The sequence below is a fragment of the Hyperolius riggenbachi genome, chromosome 2 (assembly GCF_040937935.1).
Source record: "Hyperolius riggenbachi isolate aHypRig1 chromosome 2, aHypRig1.pri, whole genome shotgun sequence".
Lineage (NCBI taxonomy): Eukaryota > Metazoa > Chordata > Amphibia > Anura > Hyperoliidae > Hyperolius > Hyperolius riggenbachi.
The window spans coordinates 20,337,908-20,362,850 of NC_090647.1; the positions used below are offsets into that span (position 1 = coordinate 20,337,908).

Here is a 24,943-nt window from a genome sequence, read left to right on the forward strand (position 1 = left end):
GCTGTGCAATGGCAGTTACAGCTATTAAAATAACGGCTGTGCTGCTCTGTAGTTTCTGCTTGTACTTCCTCACAGAGCTGACCCCCCTCCCCCCGCCTCTCCCTGTAGGCAGAGGTCGGGCAGCTCTTCGGAGCAAATCACGTGTTTACCTCGTTGCCGGGCAACCAGACTTCAGCGTCTGTGCAGAGGACTTCCTATCCATTGCACGGCAAGTTAGCTGCCTGAGCTACAGTTCAGTACAGTACAGTACAGAGAGGGGGGGGAGGGGGGTCAGCTCTGTAAGGAAGTACAAGCAGAAACTACAGAGCAGCACAGCCGTTATTCAGCTGTAACTGCCATTGCACAGCACTTCATCATAGCCCTGCATTACAGCAATGAAAACTAGGTAGGGAGCAGCTTGTGAAATGACAGTAACAAAAAAACCACCCCTAACAAATGGATTAGCCTCACAGTCACCTCAGCCGTCACTGTATACATTACATGTTGTATTGGTGAAACCATTCATTTTTTAAAAAAACTTTTCACACTATTTTAGAAGGATTTTTAATAGATTATGCATAAACCATTTTGATTTTTTTTCCTCATTCGCGGAAGAACCCCTTTAAGAAGGAATCTGCACTATGGCCTGGTGCACACCAAAAACCGCTAGCAGATCCGCAAAATGTTAGCACATTTTGAAACGCTTTTTCTTCTTTTTCTGTAGCGTTTCAGCTAGCGTTTTGCGGTTTTGTGAAGCGTTTTTGGTGTAGTAGATTTCATGTATTGTTACAGTAAAGCTGTTACTGAACAGCTACTGTAACAAAAAACGCCTGGCAAACCGCTCTGAAGTGCCGTTTTTCAGAGCGGTTTGCGGTTTTCCTATACTTAACATTGAGGCAGAAACGCCTCCGCAATCCAAAATCTGCAGCAGCCCGGGAGTATGCGTTTCTGCAAAACGCCTCCCGCTCTGGTGTGCACCAGCCCATTGAAATACATTACCCAAGCGGATCCGCACCCGCAAGCGGATCGCAAACCGCAGCCGAACCGCTCTGGTGTGCACTAGGCCTATCTAATGATTTCTTAGGATGTCTGAGACAGTTCTGCACTGATTTCTAAAACTCTGGCCATTATTATTACCAAAATGTATGTATAAAGCTTTAACATATTATGCAACACTGTACAGTAGGTAGAGGAGACATTACCACAGTAAGCATTGTTACACAGGGACCTTATTTCATTCAACAATAATACACAAAATAGTGATGTAACAATGTAGGGATAAATATAGCAGACGAGTTACTGAGTCCATATAGTGGCAGAGAAGAGCACACAGTGAGGAGGGCCCTGCCAGGTAGGCCTACAATATAAGGGTGGGGAGGGGGGCACAAAAGGTGGTGGGGGGGAGGGGTTGTAAGTACAAGGGGAGGAGATTAAGCAGTGAATTTGGCGGGTATGCAGTGGTGGATAGATGGGTCTTAAAGGGGTTCTGTGGGGGGTTTTGAAAAAAAAAAGGACACTTACCTGGAGCTTCTACCGGCCCCCTGCAGCTGTCATGTCCCGCGCCATCCTCCTACGATCCGCCGTTCCCCGCTGCCGTCACTGGTCAATTATTCGTCTAACTAGACGAATACGACTGCAGCCGCACACGTCCTCGCTCCCGCTCGCGTCTCTGGGAGCTTACTGTGCAGGCACAGTATAATTATCGCGGGCACATGACAGCTGCAGGGGGCTGGTGGAAGCCTCAGGTAAGTGTCCGATTTTGTTTTCAAAACCCCCCAGAGAACCTCTTTAAAGCAATGGTGTAATAAAGCAGTGTGCAAATAGTTCTCCTAACATGCATATCTCACACACATATGGTAGGTTCCGAACCCCCGCTGGGGTAGAACCAGACAGAAGAGGAGCAACTACAAACCATGTGACCCCTTAGTAAAAATAAATGACTCAGTGAGGCCAGCAACCCTGTATAAGGGAAGGAAGCAAATGAGAAAGCGGAGTGCCTTGACCTAGGCTGCCCTTGAGCAATAAGTACAAGCTGAAGCCCAAAGTCCGGTCGGCACCTCCTGGAGAAATTAGCTCTTTTACGTAAAACATAGCTCTTCACAATGCTTGTTTACATGCAGCCTTAATTAACACATGGAATCCTAAATAACCATCCTTGATCCTTTCCCAATAGCCTGTCTTCACCCCTGTCAGGCCTACCATGGCCTACACTCCAACCTAGCCACTTCACTTTATTTTTCCGAATCCAGAACCTGGTCTTACTCTATCCACACTGCATGGTCCTCCCTCCTATTCTCCTTACTGGTGGTGGTGGTGGTGGTGGTGTGGGGGGGGGGGGGGGTCGTGACCTGATGGCCACTTACAGTAAAAGCACTCTGTTTCCCACTAGCGGTTAAAGTAGACCATTGTCTTTTTTTGCAGAAGAGGGGGGGCGTTACTAAGATTCCATGTATCAGGGAAGACCCACACATTCTATCAGTGCTGAGATCAAGATGGACCTGACTAATGACCTACAACCAACCCTGTCTGGCTGTAACTCAAAATAATGATGTGGGTTTCCCAATTAACACTGACTGATAAGAGAAAAGCACTGACCTTAAACTCTGGCTCCTTTCTTGAAAGTCTCTTGAGCTCCCGGCTCAGCTTGAAGGCTCTAAGCATAGCATCTTCACTAGCGATGGACAGGTAAGCCCTGCTGGCGATTCCCTTGTAGGTGTTGATGCGGGACAGTGAGAACTTGAGAAGGTCATACTTGCGGCCATTGCTGCACTCCAGGCAGGCACAGGAGATCTTGTGTGGAGTGGTGATGACGTGACCTTTCTTCATCAGCATCTCCACAATCTCATAAAGGTCCTTCTCACAAGCCAGCGTCAGCGGGGTCACACCAGGAGCAAAGCGGGAGTTATCGATGGAGTTGTCAAAGAAGGCCAGGGAAAAGGACTTGATATCCATTTTGATGCCTTTCTCCTGGTCCAAGCGGTCGAGTAGCATTTTGACAACATGGGGCTGGTTGGTGTCAACAGCCACCAGTAGGGCTTCATGGATCTGTCTGAAATCGAACTTCACACAGTGTAGCAGGGTCTTCATGATCTCCTCATTGCCAGTACGGATGGCCAGGTTGAGGGCCTCTCGCCAGGAGCGGTCTTCGCTGTCATCCAGCTGTCGCAGGATTCCATCGCTGACCTGTAGGACCTGCTGGACTTGGATGAGGTTGCCATCATGGATGGCGTTGATGAGGTTCACTGGGAACTTAAGCTTTTTGTTGACAATTTCCCTCCAATGTGCTTGCTGGAGAAATAAAGATGGGAAGAGGGTTAATCACCAGTCATAAAGAATAGAAAGATGCTTCTCATGGAATTCTGATGTTAAAGGCAATTCATAAAGCTGAATTTTAGGAAACTATAGCTAATTATCCCTTCTGCTTGAGAAAATCACTAAGATCTGCAAACAATCCCTCATGGTACCTTAAAGGGAACCTAAAGCGAGAAGAATATAGAGGTTGCCATTTTTATTTCCTTTTAAACAATGCGTATTGCCTGGCTGGCCTGCTGATCCTCTGGCTCTGCCTTTAATACTTTTAGCCATAGCCCCTCAACAAGCATGCAGATCAGGTGCTCTGACTGAAGTATGACAGGATTATCCACATGCTTGTTCCAGGCGTGTGGTTCAGACATTATTTCAGCCAACGAAATCAGCAGGACTGCCAGGCAACTGGTATTACTTCAAAGGTAACAAATATTGAAGCCTCGCTTTAGGTTCCCTTTAAAGAGGAACGCCACTTGACAGGAAACTTGACAGGCAGCCTATTGGAGCAATCAAAGTGTGAGGATAATGTCCATTAAAGTGATTGCACCCGCCACGGGCTCAGGGCAGGGCGAGTGGAGCTCTCGTCATTATCAATTAGCAAAGCATAAGTTCGTAGCGCTCGCTATGCTACTCTGATAAGGCACCCTAACTCTGATAAGGCACATTAACTCTGATAAGGCACTCTGATAAGGCATATTAACTCTGATAAAGCACTCTGATAAGGCATGTTAACTCTGATAAGTCATGTTAACTCTGATAAGGCACTCTGATAAGGCATGTTAACTCTGATAAGGCATGCTATTTGTTATAGTGAATCAACCCCACTATGAGTGCCACACTATGGCATGAGGCATTAGTATACGTGGCAAAGTACAGAAAGTAATAAATATTTATTTTTTTTTTCCAAAAAAGGGAGGTTTTAAACTTAGGGTTTATACACATGTCCAATTCTGATTGTCCAATCATTGGCCAGTTTTACCACTTCCATGTAGTAAGCGAGGTTAACTACACGATTTGTTCATAGTATTCAAAATCTGTTGGTTCTCATACTACATGGAGGTGATAAACTTGGTCAATATTGAATGTTTGTACCAGGCTTTAAAGAATATCCGAGGCAAGTTAATTTCAGAAACAGGGAGGAGGCATGTATGGACAGCAGGCCTCATTCCCACCGCTCCCCGGAGTAACCCCTCATTTACACTCTCATCAGGACTCTGCATAGGGAAGGAGGGAGGCAGTAGGGGAGGAGAGTGAGCCTCCTTTTCATCACCAGATGCCTGTAGGCAAGTGCCTACATTGCCTTATGGTAAATCTGGCCCTGACTGATTGCATGCATTGGGCAGCCGGTTGATCGTTTTGGAAATTGGATGGTTACTGGGCCCCTTTAGACATATTTGTTAATAATTGACTCCGCCATCTGACCTACTCCATTTAGCAGTCATTTTGAGGATTATGTAACATTTCTGTGCGCTCGTGGTGATTTATTGCATTTTATGCTGGATACACACGGTGCATTCCTGCTCGATTATTTGTGACGTGTCCGATTCCCGTTTCGATGGATCGTTAGGTAGATTCGGCATACTTTACATGAGAATCGACCTAACAATCATCGAAACGTGATCGGAAATGCTCGGAAATAATCGAGCGGCTGGGAATCGAGCGGCGCATCGAATGGGGGAACGCACCGTGTGTACCCAGCATTACACGTCACCTTTGAGAAAGATCTTCAGAAACCCAGCTGGGCACACAGTGTCGGAAATGCTAGGTACACACGATACAATTTTCTGACAGATTTACTGTCAGATTGACTATTTCCAAAAGGTCCGATCTGATTTCCGATCGTTTTTCCATAGAGGTGAACGGTAAATCTTTCAGAAAATTGCCTCGTGTGTACCTAGCATTGCACAAATGTTACTTTGAAGAAAGATCTGCAGAAGCCCAGCTGAGTGTCGGTGACTTTACTTTATGACACTTTTTCATTTGATGAGTCCTCAGCTTTCAGAAATCACTTTATTGATTAGGTTGTGTGGGTGGAGTTGGAGTGAAATACGAGAGTGACAGCCGACAGCACAGGGCTGAAGATCATTAGAAACACCACCATGAACGAGACGACCTTCATGCGGACAGTGTTATCAGTGTGTTGTAGGCAATCCGCAGCGGTATTTGCAGAAGGAGCGGCCGTACGCAGGCTCACTAATACGACTCCTGGGAACGTTCACACGCCAGCACTTCCCATTCCCACCTGTGTGACATTATTGTACTCTGCTGTCACTGCATTTCCTTATAGCCAAATCCTACTTTTGTTTGGGAATAAGTGAGGCCGCGTTCACAGCGGTGCGTTTTGGTGTAACGTGGATTGCCGCACCGCAATGCACTAGCTATGCGTCGTACCGCGTCGGGTGTGCTGTGATATAACGGCATCCCAATTCACTGCATGCAGTGCGATAACACAAAATGTGCAGGTTAGCAGGGCTGAGTCACACAGCAATAGATTTTTAAGCGCTAGAGATTTGTAAGGCCCCGTTCACGTCTAAAATCATAAAATGCTAGCGATTAACGCGGAAAAATCACTGGACACTGCAGCGTTTTGTCAGTGATCGCGATTAGCGGTTCTATACACGCTAATCTCGATCGTCTAGGAATCACCGGCAAAACGCTGCATGTAGCTGTAATGCGTTTGCGGTTAACGCTAACTGCAAAACGCCGCGATCGTGGCAGTGAGTATACTGCCATAGGATTAAGTGGCTAGCGGTTTTTTAAAAAAACGCTAGGGGGTTTGCGGTGAGCGGGAATCCCGCTCAAGTGTGAATAAGCTCGAAGGCCTCTTTTCCACGGACAGTTGATCGGCAGTGAAATGCCTCTTACACTCTCATAACTTCCCACTGCTGCCTGGTATCTGCTCGCTGCTGCCTGGTAACTGCTCGCTGCTGCCTGGTATCTGCTCGCTGCTGCCTGGTAACTGCTCGCTGCTGCCTGGTAACTGCTCGCTGCTGCCTGGTAACTGCTCGCTGCTGCCTGGTAACTGCTCGCTGCTGCCTGGTAACTGCTCGCTGCTGCCTGGTAACTGCTCAGTACTGCCTAGTAACTGCTCGCTGCTGCCTGGTAACTGCTCGCTGCTGCCTGGTAACTGCTCGCTGCTGCCTGGTAACTGCTCGCTGCTGCCTGGTAACTGCTCGCTGCTGCCTGGTAACTGCTCGCTGCTGCCTGGTAACTGCTCGCTACTGCCTAGTAACTGCTCGCTGCTGCCTGGTAACTGCTCGCTGCTGCCTGGTAACTGCTCGCTGCTGCCTGGTAACTGCTCGCTGCTGCCTGGTAACTGCTCGCTGCTGCCTGGTAACTGCTCGCTGCTGCCTGGTAACTGCTCGCTGCTGCCTGGTAACTGCTCACTACTGCCTAGTAACTGCTCGCTGCTGCCTGGTAACTGCTTTCTGCTGCCTGGTAACTGCTCACTACTGCCTAGTAACTGCTCGCTACTGCCTAGTAACTGCTCGCTGCTGCCTGGTAACTGCTTGCTGAGCACACAGTTCAACTGTCCATGGAAAAGAAGCCTGAGGCCTCTTTCCCACAGACTTTTGAACTGTGTGCTCAGCAAGCAGTGAGCAGTTACCAGGCAGCAGCGAGTAGTTACCAGGCAGCAGTGAGCAGTTACCAGTCAGCAGCAAGCAGTTGCCATGCAAGCAGTTACCAGGCAAGCAGTGAGCAGTTACCAGGCAGCATCAAACAGTTGTGAGACTTTGATAGGCATTTCACTGCCTATCAACAGTCCGTGGAAAAGAGGCCTAAAGCTTTTGTTAATGCAATGCTATGGGGGATTTTTCTAAAATCCCATCCCTCAAATGGGATCACACCCATAGCATTACATTAGGAAGAGCTTTTCACATCACAAGTGCTTAGAAAAAGCTCTTCTAGTGTGAACCAGCCCTCTGGGCCTGTTTCCACTAGTTCTGAAGAGGAAGCGTTTCCCAGCATATTTACTATGCGTTCTCTGCATGCAGATTTGCATAGCCAATACAAGTGGATGGCCCTGTTTCCACTTGTCAGTAATCCTGAGCGTTTTTCTGTGCGGGAGAAATCTGCACAGAAGAGCCCTCAGAATTCGCACCCCGCACACCGCTAAGCGAATCGCTGCTAATGTGTTTAATAGGGAAATCGCATGCGGTTTGGGCATGCGTATTTTACCGCGATTTCGCATAGAAAGTAATGTTAAATCACACAGGCAGTGACATGGTTAAAATAGCATAAATACTAACCTATGCGAAATTGCGGTAAAATACGCATGCGGAATCGCACCCGCATACGATTTTGTCAGCGGGGAATCAGCGGTGATTCTTACGGGCCTCACCCCTCCTCTGGAATGCCCTTCCACAGCACATCCGCCACTTTCCCACCTTTGAAATCTTTAAACGCTCCCTCAAAACCCACCTTTTCCGACAAGCATATTCTCTAGCTTAGGCCATGCACCCACTAAATAACCTAATTACGCACTGCCTGTACATATACTGTATACTTCCCCCACCTCTTGTTTCCACCCCATTCCTTTAGATTGTAAGCTCGCAAGGGCAGGGCTCTCTCACCCTTTTGTGCCATGGAATGTTATTAATTTAATTGCTTGCACTCTGTTAGGCCCAGTGCACACCAAAACCGCTAGCAGATCGTCAAAACGCTAGCGGTTTTGGGAGCAGAGAGCCGATATTTGGCCGGGTGCACACCGAGTGGATTTTGTATGCGATCCACCAGCCGCATCAGCCAGTGAAAATGCTTGGCTATTGTATTTCAATGTGTGGTGCACACCGGCGGTTTGAGGTTTTTAGCAAACCGCAAACGTGCAGCAGGAGGCACGTTTGCGGTTTGCTAAAAACCTTAAACCGCCGGTGTGCACCAGCCCATTGAAATACATTACCCGAGCGGCTTTACAGGCGGATGCGGCCGGCGGATCGCATCAAGATCCGCTCGGTGTGCACTGGGCCATAAAGATTTATACATTTTAGTCATCATGTTAAATCAAATTGTAATCAGCAGTGCTTGTATCTTGTGTCAGTGTTCATATTTGATGTATATCATTGTCTGTATCATTATGTATCCCTTGTTTGTTTTCTTACATTGTACAGCGCCACGGAATATGTTGGCGCTTTATAGATAAATAATAATAATAAAAATAATAAAAAAATGTGAATGATCAAAAGAAACTCTTAAAGGACACCCGAAATGACATGTGACATGATGAGATAGACAAGTGTATGTACAGTGCCTAGCACACAAATAACTAGGCTGTGTTCCTTTTTTTCTTTCTCTGCCTGAAAGAGTGAGGGCACGTTTCCACTTGTGCAGTGGGAATCACCGCGGGAAAAAAATTTGCATGCGGATGCAAATTTCGTATGGGGTTGTATGCGAATTTTCATGCAAATTCGCATACAATTTTGCATGGACGACTATGTATGCGAATTTAACCATAGCAGTGCCTGTGTGCTTTTCCATTGTTTCCATGCGAAATCGTATGTGAATTTGCATGAAAATTCGCATACCGGGGCGCATGCGCGGCGCGCTAGAGAGCGGAAGCAGCCCGATGCAGCTCTGCTAGAGACGAGCTCTACTTAGCCTTATCCAGGGGCTCAAAAGCACCTATTTACAGCGAAACTTCAAGCAGCCCCTTCCCTTAGCTGTTGTGCATGTCCCGGAGGCAAAAAAGGACCGGAACATCGGGGAGACAGAAACCGGTGACTGATTATCTACTTAGGCCGCGCTCCTCTGTCACGATGTCCCAAGATGGCCGCGGCTCTCCAGCGCCATCGCTGGATTCTCTACCAGAGACAGGCCCAGATTGGACTCAATCCAAAGCGGAGAGGGAAAGAGGCCTTTCCAGATCGGACCTGGAGGAAAGTTTTGACCGAATGTGTGGCAAGCTGGTAGGAAAATTCCAATCCGAGCTCCGGCGCGTGGAGGCCTCTTTGACGCAGGAGATTTCCGCGCTGGGGAGTAGAACCAACGTTTTAGAAACTAAGCATGACGAACTTCTGGCCGCGCACAAAGCCTTAAAAGCGGAACATAACACCCTCAAAGAGTCGGTATGGGCACTGCAATCTCAATCCGAGGACTTTGACAATAGAACCCGCCGCAACAATCTGCGTATCAGGGGCTTGCCTGAAACTTACCAAGATCTTCCAGCAACTGTAAGTCAAATCTTTTCTCTCTTATTACCTGAGCTGCCCCTTGAAAGCTTCACCTGCGACAGGGTCCATAGAGCCCTGCGACCTCAGCCGACCCCCGAATCCCCTCCTAGGGACATTGTAATGTGCTTAAAAGACTTTCTGATTAAAGAGCAAATACTACAGAAAGCACGCCAGAAATTGGACATTACGTTTGAAAGCCATAAAATTCAAATCTATCAGGATCTCTCTCCCGTAACGCTGGAAAAGAGACGTAAGATGAAAGCAGTCACGGCTGCGCTTAACAAAGCACAAATTAAATATCGCTGGGGCTTCCCCTTTAAACTTCTTGTGCTTCATAACGGAGTTAATCATGCTGCCACTTCCCCTGAAGATGGCTTTCGCCTCCTACGCAAGCTTGGTCTGCAAGTATCCCCTGCCAGCTCTCCTCAAAAGCAATCTTCCCGGCCGTTATCTCCTATCTGGACCTCTAAGAAAACGCAAGCAAGAGACAACTCTCCTCGGGCCTCATACTCTCAGACGCAAGAAGAGGGGTGAAGGTATACTTTTTTTTTCATAAGGAACTTACTTTTCCTACATTCCTCACATGACTATGTTAATACTCACCTGAGGACTGCCCACACGTTTACTGATCACCTTACTGTTTGCAAACCTCTGACCCTGATTCCCGGTCCAATTTTACAGGTTAATCATTATATTTTTGCACTGCATTGCTACTAGAGGCTAAACTTCCGAGCTTTGCTCCCGAGCTTTGCTGTTCCCCCCTCGACTGTGGGACTTCTCTTCCAGTCGTTGTATTTCAGGACAATTTTTTCCATAGGTTGAAATTGGACTTGAAAAACTATTATAGTTTTGAGTTACCACTTAATACGGTACCCATTTTGAGATTCTATCTGCATACTTTAAGCTTAATACCTTACCGTCTAGTGGATAGAGTTAAAATGTTAAATATTTGCTTAGTTATCAAGTTATTGACGCACGTCCTCATTGTAAGTTGTCCCAGAGCATCATCCTCTTATAATATAATCTCACCTGTTATTCCCATGTACTTTCTCAATTTAATTCTGATAAGATCCACAAGATGGCACCACTACTACTTTAGCTACTTTATGCTAATAAATAAAATTTTGATTAAATGACCTTAACAATCCTTACACATAACGTGCAAGGCCTAAATTCACCAACAAAACGGAGGAAGGCATTTAAACAATATAAACAACTACAAGCAGACGTTTTACTCCTGCAAGAAACGCACTTTATGAAAGACCACTGTCCCTCCTATTTTGATAAATCATATACTAAGGCCTATTTCACTGCTTATCAAAATAAAACTCGTGGTGTTGCCATCTTCTTCAAAAATTCAGTGATGTTTGATTGTAGCAAGGTTTATAAGGATCCAGAGAGCAGGTTTCTGATATTGAAAGGGGTTCTGGGAGGAAAAGATATTACTATATGTAATGTATATGCACCACATACGAACCAAGCCACTTTTTACAGAGAGCTATTCCAACGCTTGGAGGCTTTTCACTCTCCCCACCTTATGTTAGCTGGGGACTTCAATGCTGTTAGTAATCCATTGGCTGATAGGAGCAGACCTGCAGAGAGCAGTAGAACCTTTCCCAAATCTTTAAACACTGCCTTGCGCTCCTCTCAGCTCACTGATCTATGGAGAGCCTTTAACATGGGAGATAAATCCTACACATACTATTCCAACCCCCAAAACACCTATGCCAGGTTAGACTACATAATGCTTTCTCCAATACTTTTAGCTAATGTCTCTGCCTCAGAGATTCACCCCTGTGTTTGGTCCGACCATCAGATTGTTAGTGGTACCTTGAGGAATCTGGGAGCACCTTTTTCAATCGAGAATTGGAGACTTAACGATCTCCTTCTCCAAGATGCTGGAATAGTGAGTGATCTACATCAAGCACTCGAGGAATTCTTTATCTTAAATAACAATGGAGAAGTGTCCATAGGCACTCTCTGGGCCTGTCATAAGGCCTTTATCAGAGGGAAAATTATTCAATTGGCCTCTCGACGTAAGAGAGCTAGACTTGCGACTATCATTCGCTTGACCGCTGAACTCTCAGCACTATACAAATCCCACTCCACTTCACATGACAGAGATCTCTTAGCTACCATTAGAGAAAAGCGCCAACAGTTAAACGATCTACTATCTGAAAAAACTGAAAAAGCTCTAAAATTCACCAGGGCTAAATTTTTACTATATGGTAATTCGGCTAGTACCATGTTTGCCAGAAAGCTTCAAAAATTCCAGAAAACTCCTCATATATATAAACTCCAGAACAAACATGGTACTATCGAATCAAGACCAGCCCAGGTAATAAAACTCTTTGAGGACTATTATAAGAAGTTATTTGACTTCTCCTCAAAATGCCAGCCTAACGAAATTGAAGACTGGCTAACCTCCCTACCTATCCCTAAACTTACCGCTGAACAATCTGATGGTCTTAACCAGCCAATTACCACCCTCGAAATTTCTAAGGCTATTTCCTCACTCAAAAAAACCAAGGCACCAGGCCCAGACGGCTTTTCCGGTCTATATTATAAAACGTTTGATAAGATACTTATCCCCCAACTTAAAATCTTGTATAATGCTGCTCTCCAAGGCTCCAAATTTCCCCCTGAACTTACTCAAGCTTTTGTATCATTAATTCCCAAACCCCACCTTGATCATACCCAACCCCAAAATTTCCGCCCAATCTCCTTAATTAATAATGACTCTAAAATTTTCTCTAAAATAATGGCTGATCGTTTGACTTTAGTAGCCCCATATCTGGTTTCGCCACAACAATCAGGTTTTATACCCCAACGTCAAACCACTGATAACACCAGATTAGCTTGTAATATCCTACAAGATGCCAAGCTTTCAGATGAGAGATTTTTAATGCTAAGTTTAGATTTACGCAAAGCATTTGACTCGGTTACTTGGCCCTTTTTACACAAAGTTATCTCCCACATGGGTATCCAGGGCCCATTTATTAACGCAATTTTAGCTCTTTATAACAACCCACAAGCTAAACTAAGGATTCCAGGAATTTTATCTGAACCACTATTAATTAAGCGAGGGACAAGGCAAGGCTGCCCTCTCTCCCCCCTCTTATTTTCATTAGCCATAGAGCCTTTATCACTTGCTATCCAGGATAACCCCGATATTAAAGGCTATCCCCATGCTAATCAAGAGCACAAAGCAATTTTTTATGCAGATGATGCTTTGCTATTTTTAACGCAGGCTATCACTTCTATGCCAACTCTTTTTCAGCTGCTGGAACACTTTGGCAGAATATCAGGCCTTGAAGTAAATGTGCACAAATCGCAAGCAATGGCAGTGAATCTCCCTCCTAAAGTAATCAAACTTTATCAGGCTAACTTTGAATTTAAATGGGTGTCTACTGAGTTGTCATATCTGGGCATTAAGCTTACTTCTGACTACACCCGCTTAGTCAGTGCAAATTATTTGCCATTATACAGATCTGTGCAGAATACCCTTAACGATTGGAATTCATACAAAATACCATGGCTAGGTAAAATTACCGCCATCAAAATGGTTATCCTGCCCAGATTACTGTACTTAATGAGAACCTTACCTTTAAATCCTGGTCGCACCCTTATAAATAAGTTTCAAAGGCTGATTAATAAATATATATGGACGGGTAAACCAGCCCGTTTCAAAAATATTTACTTGTACCGTAAAACCTATGACGGAGGTGTAGGGGCACCAAATCTATGGCTATACTTACTTTCCACTAGATTTGCTCAATCCCTTTCTTGGTTTGATGATCAGTCTACGAACCTTTGGGTGAATTTCGAAAAAGAGTCAATATTGCCTTATAATATTACCTCTATCTCATACTTGGAGATCTCTCATTTGAAAGAATTTAAAAGCAAAAATCTTGTAGTGCATGAAAACCTTGCCCTCTGGTACACCTACAGGTATAAATTTAAATTATGTTCATCCAAACCTCCCAGGTTATCCTTCATTGGACATCCTAACTTTGTTCCTGCATTTAGTGACAGTTCATCTTTCTCTTGGTGGATCAACAATGGAATCACTTACTCGAACCGATTCTGGATTGGGGGTAAATTTGTCCCTTTTGAAATGTTTAGGTTTACAAGAGAGCTACCATGGTCCCAATATTTCACATACACACAAATACGTCACTTCTTCACTCAAGCTTCCAGTCCTGAGGGTCTCACAAACCGTACCTTTTATGAAAGTCTGTTCCTTTCCCACACTCAGCCTACAGGAGTTATCTCTCGGATCTATTCCCATTTAATCACACACAATATTGAAACTAAAACTAAATATATGTTAGAGTGGGAAACAGAACTCCAAATTACACTGGAACCCCAAGAATGGTCTAAAATTTGGGAAAACCTCCAAATGGCCACAAAAACTCAAGCAATTAAAGATACTGCTATTAAAGTTGCCACTAGATGGTACAGGACTCCACTTAAGCTTAACAAAATCTTCCCATCCATTTCTCCACTCTGCTTTCGTGGATGCCAAGTAGAAGGCTCAATATTGCACATATTTTGGAGCTGTCCCTTAATCACGGTCATATGGGATAAACTCAGGACTGGATTGCGATCCCTCATAGAAAAAGAGGTCGAGCTAACACCTTCTCAAGCCTTACTCTTTGCCCCCAACTCCAAAATCCCTCGTAAATGGAAAAGAGTGTACAATGTATTTATCTGCTCGGTCCTCTGGATGGTAGCCAGAAACTGGAAAGGCTCTGACACCCCATTTAGCCAAGTTATATCTAGAGCTGAAGAATGTTCGTACTATGGATCTCATTTACCACTCACTACACCACACCTTGCCCAAATTCCACTATAACTGGGATGACTGGTCTGTTTCTAAAATGTTTACTGACGCTTAAATATATCTAATGGATGCTACTACTCGATGGGGACGTGCTCAATTATTATTATTCTTTACTTTCATGTTTTTATAGGTAAACTATTAATGCGGACTATATTACCATGTATGTTTCTTTAAAACTTCCGGTACAGTTGCTTGTTAATAGTCTCACTGATACTCTTCTGTATACATACTACAACTGTTTTATTTCTGTCAAAATTGCATACCTGTTATGACTACTTTGACTTTTATCAATAAAACTTTTGTAAAAGAAAATTCGCATACCAAAACCGCATTAAAATTTCCTATTAAATACATTGTATGCGAATCGCATGCGGTGTGTGCGGTGTCCGAATTCGGATGGCTCTGCTGTGCAGATTTTTCCTGCACAAGAAAACGCTCCGTTTTCCTGAGTGGACACAGCCTCATTCACTTGTATTGGTTATGCGAATTTGCATGCAGGGAATGCATGCGAATTCGCGTTAGTGGAAACATACCCTTAAACATCAGGTATGTAAATGGCAGTTCCTGTCTGAGTCAGGACTGGGTCAGGCTACAATGTGACCCTCACTGATAAGAAATTACAACTATTTATGTGATATGTTGCATGAGAGGGGGCTTCATCCAACATTTTGCTGGGCAGGCCTACTTAGACCGCTGTTCAGTTCATGTAAATTTTGCTCCACCCATGACCACACCCACATTCTGGTGTATGGCCACACCCATTTTCCATCTGGAGTGCCCAAAAGTGTCCCGGATCTCTTAGGATACTAGCAACGCCCCTGTCTGTCCCCCTTTGTGCCTCCGTCTATTTCCTTGTGCCTAGGTCTATTTCCTTGTGCTACCTCTGTCCCCCTGTGCCTCCTTCTCTACCTTCTGAAAATCAATCAGTGTATGGCTACCTTATGGCTGTCCCTGCAAATTTCCTGAGCTCCATTCATGTCTTGACCTCCCATATGCTCCTCCCCCTGCACCGACAGGCACTCTCAGGAGGGTGGGAGGTGGTCGGCAGCAAAGAGTCTAGAACCGGCCCTGCTAACAGTGGGCGGCACTATAATAATGAGGTAGTTGTAATTCTGATGGGGGCTCTAGAATGAGAACATTGAGGAAAAGTGTTTCATGTTAAGGTGGCCATACACTGGTCGATTTGCCATTAGATTCGACCAACAGATAGATCCCTCTCTGATCGAATCTGATCAGAGAGGGATCGTATGGCTGCCTTTACTGCAAACAGATTGTGAATCGATTTCAGCATGAAACCAATCACAGTCTGTGGAGCTGCCACTGCTGCCGCCCCCCCCCTCATACATTACCTGCTCCGGCCGGCGTGAGTCCCCGCTGGCTTCTTCTCCGCTCCGGCCCCGCCACGCTCTGGCTACTGAACTTCCTGTCCAGGGGAAGTTTAAACAGTAGAGGGCGCTCTACTGTTTAAACTTTCTGCCGGGACAGGAAGTTCTGTGTAGCTCTGGAGCCCGAAGCGTAGAAGAAGACCGGGGGACTCGCGCCGGCTGGAGCAGGTACTGTATTACAGCTGTATTGCGTCGAACGTCGGGCATTTGAACGCCGCTAACGCCGCACTCTCGACCCGCCAGCGACCGAGAATAATCTTCCGCACGGATGGGTCGACGGGAACGAACGATTTTGGACGGAAATCGATCGTTCTGTCAGCGGTGTGTGCGGCGATTTCACAGCCGTTTCGATCACTGTGATCGAAACGGCTGTATATTGGCGGGAAAATCGTTAGGTTTATGGGCCCCTTTAGGGGGATTGTGGGTTGAATGGGGGGATTATTGCCGGTGCACAGAGAGGTCTTATCCGAGCCTTATCCCCGCCGTGGAGAGCAGCGGTCCACGAGGAAGCTACTCTAGCGAAACAATTGTCGACCGGACAGGTCTCTGTGGGTGGTATTATCTGATGGAACGGTGATGTATTGCGATTGGATACATTCCACTGTACAATGCTGTCTTCTGAATTGCAAACCTTGCTATTAAATGTGGCAGTTTTACACCAGCTGGTGCCCATGCGAGAACATTTTTTTTGTTGCATAGAGAGGTCTGCTGCCCTAAACCAACCTCGCCAATCATTCTGCACACCCACTCACATGGATTACACTAGATTGTGTGGACTGTGTGAGAGACAGATAGCGGCATGAGTCATTCAGTGTATTCTGTGCAGCAGTGTGTGAGGGGAGTGTGTCAGGACTATATAAACGTGTAACCAGATGAGGGAATCCAGTGATGCAAGGCGTATATCAGCTCAGTGATGTGTTCCCTGCATGTGTAGCGGTCGGGGGTGGGCAGGGTGGTCAGGCAGGCTCGGGACATAGGTCAGGAGTGGGCATGGTGGTCAGGCAGGCTTGGGGCACAGGTCGGGAGTGGGCAGGGCGGTCAGGCAGGCTCGGGGCACAGGTCGGGAGTGGGCATGGCGGTCAGGCAGGCTCGGGGCAGAGGTTGAGAGTGGGCAGGGTGGTCAGGCAGGCACGGGGCAGAGGTCGGGAGTGGGCAGGGTGGTCAGGCAGGCTCGGGGCACAGGTCGGGGGTGGGCATGGCGGTCAGGCAGGCTCGGGGCACAGGTCAGGGTGGGCATGGCGGTCAGGCAGGCACGGGACATAGGTCGGGGGTGGGCATGGTGGTCAGGCAGGCTCGGGGCACAGGTGGGGAGTGGGCAGGGTGGTCAGGCAGGCTCGGGGCACAGGTCGGGAGTGGGCATGGCGGTCAGGCAGGCTCGGGGCAGAGGTTGAGAGTGGGCAGGGTGGTCAGGCAGGCTCGGGGCAGAGGTCGGGAGTGGGCACGGAGGTCAGGCAGGCTCGGGGCACAGGTCGGGAGTGGGCATGGCGTTCAGGCAGGCTCGGGGCACAGGTCAGGAGTGGGCATGGCGGTCAGGCAGGCTCGGGGCACAGGTCGGGAGTGGGTAGGGTGGTCAAGCAAGGTACGGGGCACGGTCTCGTCCCTCGGGAGGCCTCTGTTCATAGGAGGTGGCTCAGGTGTGGGATACAGCATAGGCCACACACAAGCGGAGTGACAGGAGAAGCAATCGTCTGAGCGTGACTGAGCTCTGCAGCACTACAGAGACTTGTGCTCCCAGCCCAATTATCTCTATTAGTGATCGCCCATCTGCACACGCTGCCCACATCGCTGCTCTCACACCCCGCACACATCCACGTCGCTGCTCTCACACCCCGCACACATCCACGTCGCTGCTCTCACACCCCGCACACATCCACGTCGCTGCTCTCACACCCCGCACACATCCACGTCGCTGCTCTCACACCCCGCACACATCCACGTCGCTGCTCTCACACCCCGCACACATCCACATCGCTGCTCTCAGAGGGTGGGTGGAAGGAAGGGATAAACCCTGGGTGCTGGTGGGGTGGAAGAAACGCTGGTGGGGGAGGAAATGCTGGTGGGGAAGGAGAGTGGGCAACACTGGTGGCTGGTGGTAAACACTGATGGGGTGGGCAGCTGGGCAACACTGGTGGCTGGTGGTCAACACTGATGGAGTGGGTGGGTTGTCAACATTGGTAGCTGGTGGTCAACACTGATGGGGTGGGCAACACTGGTGGCTGGTGGTCAACACTGATGGGGTGGGTGGGTTGTCAACACTGGTAGCTAGTGGTCAACACTGATGGGGTGGGCACCACTGGTGGCTGGTGGTCAACACTGATGGGGTGGGTGGCTTGTCAACACTGGGAGCTGGTGGTCAACACTGATGGGGTGGGCAACACTGGTAGCTGGTGGTCAACACTGGTAGCTGGTGGTCAACACTGATGGGGCGGGTAACACTGGTGGCTGGTGGGCAACACTGATGGGGTGGGTGGGCAACACTGGTGGCTGGTGGAGTGGGCAACTTGCCTCGGTGACCCCATCCTGTGACTGTGCTCCGTCACGTGGCGGAAGATACAGTTAGACACTCAGACGTTAGAGCGCCAGCCGGTGAGCCCACGCTGTCTCCTCTGCAATGCCGCTCGCACTGAATTAGGAAGTAGTGTGAGCGGCATTGCAGGACAGAAGTTGACCCACCTCCCTGTGCCAGAAACCGGAAACAGTTCCCCGGCAACCGAGGTGCCGTGGGCGGAGATTCAGGCAAGTGCCCCAAATCTCTTGCCCTAATGAGGCACCTGGTATCCACACATCACACTAAAGCTAGTGAGTCATGTGTAACTATAGAAACTGAGGTCCCTTAGTCTATACCAGCTTATCTACATCATGTCTGCTTGTTTACAGCCTGGAATTTATAATTATGCATAATTAGTGTGTACCAAACAATTACAGGTAATGTACAGCACCTCTAGATATATAGTTACTTCAACATTGTATCTTTAAGCTCCTTTTCTCACCAGCAAAATAGGAAATCTTGCTAATTGTCATCACTCAGATAACATCTCTCTAGTGGGATCCCACCTATAGCATTGCATTAGCAAGTTCTTTTCAAATCACACGCGCAGAAAAAAGCTCCTGTACCAGCCCTTATTGCTGTAGATAAAAAATGACACCGTGCGGATAACGGTGACTTTGCTTTCCTGTTCTGTTGCATTCCTTCTTTCTCAGGCAATGCAAAGCAACTTCCATTAGCCTAAGGCTCAACACACACCATACAATTTTGGTTGCACTTGAAACAAAGAGAAAAAGAAAAACCGAGAGCTCAATATAGTGCAGTAAGTCTAACAATTGTTGGAGAAATAATTAACAGATGTGGATATACTCACAAACACGGGTTACCACATAGGCAACCACTTGAAATGCAGGTGGGGAGCATTAGAACCTGACCCCACTCAGGTTTAAGAAGTCGCTCTCTGTAGATAGAAAGAAGGGGAAAGTCCCCTCCACCCAAGGCGCATTGCCACTATTGGACCTTTTTGAGCTTGCACTCCTTGCCTGATGAAGCGGGTTGTACCTGCGAAACGCGTTGCGGAGTGCCAAAATAAATTGTTATTTGCGATTTGAACAATCTCGATTGTCCATCATTTCAGGAGGTAAGTCCACCTGTACTCCTCCTTTTTAGTTGTTTTTAGATCATTCTAACCTGCCTGGCGCCTCTGTCCAAATTTGCACAATACAATCTTGGTTGTTCAATCTTACCACTTTCATGTAGTATAAGAGCTTATCCAATTAATCATTCAAGGTATTTTCAATTTGTTGTCCCTTATACTACATAGATTTGGTAAATCTGTACAACCAAGATTGTATGGTGTGTGTTGAGCTTTAAGGTGGTCACTAATGGTCCAATTTCTAGCGAAAAATCATTTGAGCTATCAGAAACTCTGATCGGAAGAAAAATCGTTCACTACACCATCAACGAACCAATCTTTGCTTCCTATCTATCACAACCAATCAAGAAAATCCAAATTTTGGTTTGACAACAATCCAGTCGGGCGACTATTTTCATAATCGTTCATAATCGACTGTGCCCATCAACTGAGATTATTTTCAACCAATCCGATCAGAATTTCTGATCCCTCTAACGATTTTTCGCAAGAAATATAGACAGTTAGTGGCCACCTTTAGGCTGGGTGCATTCCTAGCAGAGCCTTACAAAATGATACCTGTTCCAGCTACAATCGGAGTTACCAATAAACAGCCAGATTTCTGGAAGGAGGAAAGCTGGCACATCCAAAATTAAACTTTTTTGGTTCGAACCAGTAAAGATTAACTTTGGATGTGCCAGTTTTCTTCCATGTTGAATATTGCATAGAGAGCGCCATCCCTCTTTTCAGCTGTCGCACTCCCCTTAAAGACTATGGGTTTGGTCCTTTAGTGAGTGAGAGACAATACCACCAATGAGATTTCTGGATGGGCCACAAAAGCCTGAGCCTTGTGCAGAGCAGGGACAAGGTCCTCCAGCACCCAAGGCTGAGACACCAAAGTGCGCCCCTCCATCCCTGCCACCCCAGCTGTCACACACTGATTGCTATTAGACTAAGAAGGCCACAGGGCCCACAACCTCCCCAACACCTTAATATCTAGTTATCTGGCTTGCAGTCACTGCTATGTATTCCTTTTTCTTATTTCTTTCTGCTTCATACATGATTAGGAATGACAGCTGAATGAATTGTGCGCCCCCTCCTACACTGCGCCCTGAGGCTGGAGCCTCTCCAGCCTATGCCTCGGCCCGGCCCTGGCCTTGGGCAGCAGCTGGCCAAGGGGCGCTGGACATGGAAGACATGCTGCATATGGTAGAGGAGGCTGCAGATGGAATATGGAAGCTGCAAATAAGGAGCAACACATGGAAAAAGGGAGCTGCTGCAGCCCAAGGGACCTGTATAGAACTGAAAGGTGCTGCTGTACATGAGTGTTAGACATAGAAGAGGGGGCTGCACAAGGAATAGGAGGGGGCTGCTGTACATGGGAAACTGCAAGAAATTAGCCTAGGGGCGGAAAAACTATAAATCTGGCTTTATAAATCCCTTCTATGCAAGATTTACCATTTACCTTTAAAAAATCTCCCCAAAATATATTTAAAAACGGTATACAATCTTTCCTTTAAAAAATCTTTTTGCTTCCTGTTCTGTGAACTGACAAAAGATTCCTTTGCAGCCCTCAGCAAACTACCGCACCAACCTCTCCCTGGACATCCTGAAGGCGGAGTTATTCTACTTGGTGTATTCCTATACAAACGTGATGGAAAGACGTCAGTAATGATATGGCAGGCTGTGATGAGCAGATTGTCACTGTGTGGGGGGACAGAGCCTGCTAGCCAGGGGGTGGGATGAGTCTAGGCATTATCTGTAGAGCGATAAGAGCATTAACATGGTGGCGTAGTAGTTGTTTACGCAGCGCTGGACATTAGTTTAGGTTACAGACAATATTTAGGGGTGACATACAGCAAAATGACAATACAGGAATACAAGAAAGACCAGATCATGCAGCACAGTATGAGTACAAGGTAATGCTTAGTCACTGGAGGGGAGCATGGGAGATTAGGCAACTATAGTTCACTCAGATCCATCGGATGGGTGTACGGTAATGGAGGAGACACAAGGAGGAGGGCCCTGCCCGAACGCTTACAATCTAGAGCAGTTAGCACTGGTTCAAATACCAGCCAGGGCATATCTGCATGGAGTTTGTATGTTCTCCCTGTGGTGGTTTCCTCCAGGCACTGCTGTTACCTCCCACATCCCAAAAACATACAGATAAGTTTATTTGCTTCCGGGGAACCCTAAGTTGGCCCTAGACTACAATACATACACTACACAATACATACATAGACATATGACTATGGTAGGGATTTGATTGTGAGCCCCTCTGAGGGACAGTTAGTGACAATACACTGTGTACAGCGCTGCGGAAGATGTCGGCGCTATATAAATACTAAATCATCATAATATGAAAAGGGGCCTGAAGACCTTGTAGCAGTTCACAGGACAGATTGCCCATCAGGCTGGCAGATCGGGAGGCTATACCAAACATCAGTTCACGATAGACTAGCCTAGTCTGATCCCAGTCCTGATTTGGTTGAGTGGGTCCGGACTGGATAAGTTATAACTCAAGCATGAAACACACCTCCAATTTTAATTGGCCAATTTAACCACCTCCATGTAGTATTAGGCCAGTTTCATATCAGAAATGATTGCATTGCAATGTAAAACACAGCCTTTGGAGATTACCATGGCAATGCGCGGTAATCTCACTTCTGGCTGCAAGCCAATCAATAAGGGAGACTCTGGCACTTACTTCCTGTGGTGAAAAAAACGAATGGCACGGAAGTGTTTTGGAAAAAAATATGCTTCTGCCAATGCGTGATACAACCGCGAAACAGTTTAAAACATCTGCAGCGCCATTGACTTACATGGCTTCCGGTCGCGGGTGTTCGCCGATATCACACTGTAGCTTTCGCTTCAAATGCAACGTTTCAGGCGCATCATATGGCACCAGGAATGAAAGGTCCCATAGGTTTTCATTGCTTTAGCATCACCCTGTGGTAAAATAGGGTAACACAACGCAATGAAAACGTCCCGGTGTGAAAGGGGCCGGAGGGCTGATTTGGAATGCTATAAACAAATGCAGGTAAGCTCTCATACTATACGAAGGTAGTAAAGTTGGCCAATCATAATTGAAGGTGTGTAGCAGGCTTTACCCATGATGCACAGCGGTGTCGTCCTGCTTACCGTTAGGTTCTCCATGTCTGGGACCCCCAGCCGTGGCTCCTCTCGCTCAGCCCATGAAGCGATGTCCTCCCGGCACCAGCGGCGTCTGCCAGTCTCTCACCTGTGCCGACTTTCCACGCAGCGCTCCCAGGAGGACATCAGGTCATTATGGAAAGAAAAAGTCTCCATTTATCGCAGCGGCCCCCGGGGACAGCCCTGCCCGGGTAATTAAATGTGTTTGTCTCTTGTTGCCGTTTTTTCCACTTTGTCATTAACCCTCGAGCTGCTGGAGGAGGGGAGGAAGCGGAGGTGTTCTGCGGACACCCGGGAGGTGAGTCGGCAGTGAAGGGGTTACACCGTGTTCCTCGTTCTTCCTCTTCGCGTATTTCTGTACATATGTAGATAATAGGTCTCCGGAGGCCGACAGCATAAACCAGCGAATCAGGGTGCTGCAACCGGCCTGCAACTCGTGTGCCTTCCGGCAATGCTGGGACTTGCAGTTCATCACAAATACAGCCAAACAGTTCTGCAGTGAGAAAGGGTCATGCGACAGCCGTATTTACTGCAAACCTGCAGCCCTGTAACATGTATAGGAATACTTGTGAGGTGACGGAGACCAGTGTAGCTCCGGCTCCTAAAAAATAGCACAGGGATGCCAGGAGCCCAATATACTGTAATGTAGTGTATTCTATATCACACTTATCCCTGCAAAAAAATTTTTACTGTGTTTTTCAGCGTTTTTTGTTTTTGTATTTGCGATTCTGTGTTTTGCATGTTTCTGAATCAGATTTGTTTTTTGTTTGTTTGCGTTTTTGTGCAATTCCGATTCATCCATGCATGCCAAAGTTAACTTACAGGAAATGATTTGCAATTAGGGCCAATTTCCACTGGGTCTCACGTCTGCTTATGAATTGGACTCGCAAACGTGCTGCTGTGAAGCTGAAGCCCGAATCGCTATATTTCTAGATACGAATCGGACACGGTATCCCTCCATGCTGCGAAGCTATAGCGGTCTGTAAGCTGTAGTCTGACTCCCATGGAGGGGAATGCTGCGTATTCGGACTTAGTGGAAACGGGAACTTATCCGTGCAAATATTTGCATTTCCATTGATTTTCATTGTATGAGATTTGCATGTGCACTGTGAAAAAAGCGTTCAGCAGCAATCAGCCACGGTAACTGGCTCAGTCGCGTCAGTTGGAGTCTTCTGCGCATGCTTGGACCTCCTCCGCATGTGCGGAAGACCCAGACTGACACGACTGAGCCAGTTACCGGGGCTGATTGCAGCTGAACAGCAGACCGTGTGAGGACGGCAAGGGACTCGGATGTGCTTATGCTGCTGGAGGAAGCCCCAGGTGAGTATAAAATCTTCACTTACAGCCGTCTCTGGTACGCTTTAAGTGACAAGTGACATGATGAGATAGACATGTATGTACAGTGCCAAGCACACAAATACCTATGCTGCCTTCCTTTTCTTCTTTTTCTGCCTGAAAGAGTTAATATTCAGCTATGCAACTGACAATTTCTCTTCAGTCAGACCATAGAGTAACCCTCACTGATAAGGAATTACAGCCATAAAACACTTTCCTGACAGAGAACTGGGCTTCTAAGAGCTGAGGATAAATAAAAAAGGTCAATAGATCATATATTTTAGTTTTCTGAGACACGGGACAGACTGTATCATTGAGCTGAGACAAACCAATAAGGGCCTGAGCACTCTAACGCCCTTGTGTCTGCCTTTCAGCATCTGTAAGGGCTTGTGCACACGTCCAACAAAGTGCACAACCAACTTCACAACATGACCGACCCCACAATAAACTGTTTGCACAACTTGTATTTCCTGCGCACCAACCAACTAAACAACCAACTAATTTGCATACTGCATGCGCAAGCAAATGACAAACTACACTATATGGCCGCTTTCAAGACAAGCTCACGTCGTTCAAACAACTTGTACACACATGGCCAACTGCATGATATCAGCCCAACAGTCGTGTGAGTTGATCCGCCGGAAGGGCAAACCGCCTGTTATCAGTTGCTCGTCATTTGCCACGTGTACACACACCTGATTGTTGTCCAACAGACCAAAATCAGACGACACTCGGGCAGATTTGTTGGACGTGTGTATGAGCCTTAACAGTGATGTATTACTGAAAAGTCGACAGAAGCACGTTAGCGTGTTCAGGCCCCTACACAGGATATAAAACGGAGATATTTAAAAGTCATCTTAGGAGCGGGAGGAGAGATACAGTTGTTTATCTCATTCATTTTCAATTAGGGTTCACTTTAAGTTGATCAGTGGTTTCCATTTTTAGGATACCTGTGACCATTCTAAAACACACTGATGACAAAGGACACTCCTGAGATATAATCAATATATGGACACTTTTTATTCAACAGATAACAGCAGAAAGTGAGAAAGACATTTAGAGGAGCCCTGTGCCTCAATGATTTACATTATACACATTCCTGGTTCTCTGGCATTTATACCACAGACGGGAAAAAGATGCAGATAACACCAACTA

The 24,943-nt window shown here is 46.8% G+C and overlaps 2 protein-coding genes across 3 annotated transcripts in view; both read right to left on the bottom strand.

The window, feature by feature from the left end:
- Window positions 1-22,925, bottom strand: part of LOC137544649 (short transient receptor potential channel 2-like) — a 196,923-nt gene extending 173,998 nt beyond the window's left edge. Inside the window, exons 1-3 of the mRNA XM_068265744.1 lie at window positions 22,776-22,925; window positions 10,056-10,109; window positions 2,575-3,267 (exon numbers count right to left, since the gene is read on the bottom strand). Of these exons, the coding sequence (XP_068121845.1) occupies window positions 2,575-3,267; window positions 10,056-10,109; window positions 22,776-22,925 (897 nt within the window). The remainder of the gene's footprint in view (window positions 1-2,574; window positions 3,268-10,055; window positions 10,110-22,775) is intronic.
- Window positions 22,926-24,789: 1,864 nt separating this feature from the next.
- The window catches only part of XNDC1N (XRCC1 N-terminal domain containing 1, N-terminal like), a 44,861-nt gene continuing 44,707 nt past the window's right edge, over window positions 24,790-24,943 (bottom strand). For both annotated transcript variants that reach the window (XM_068266537.1, XM_068266536.1), the window contains exon 10: window positions 24,790-24,943. This exon is cut by the window's right edge and continues 3,525 nt beyond it. The gene's annotated coding sequence lies outside the window, so the exon portion shown is untranslated.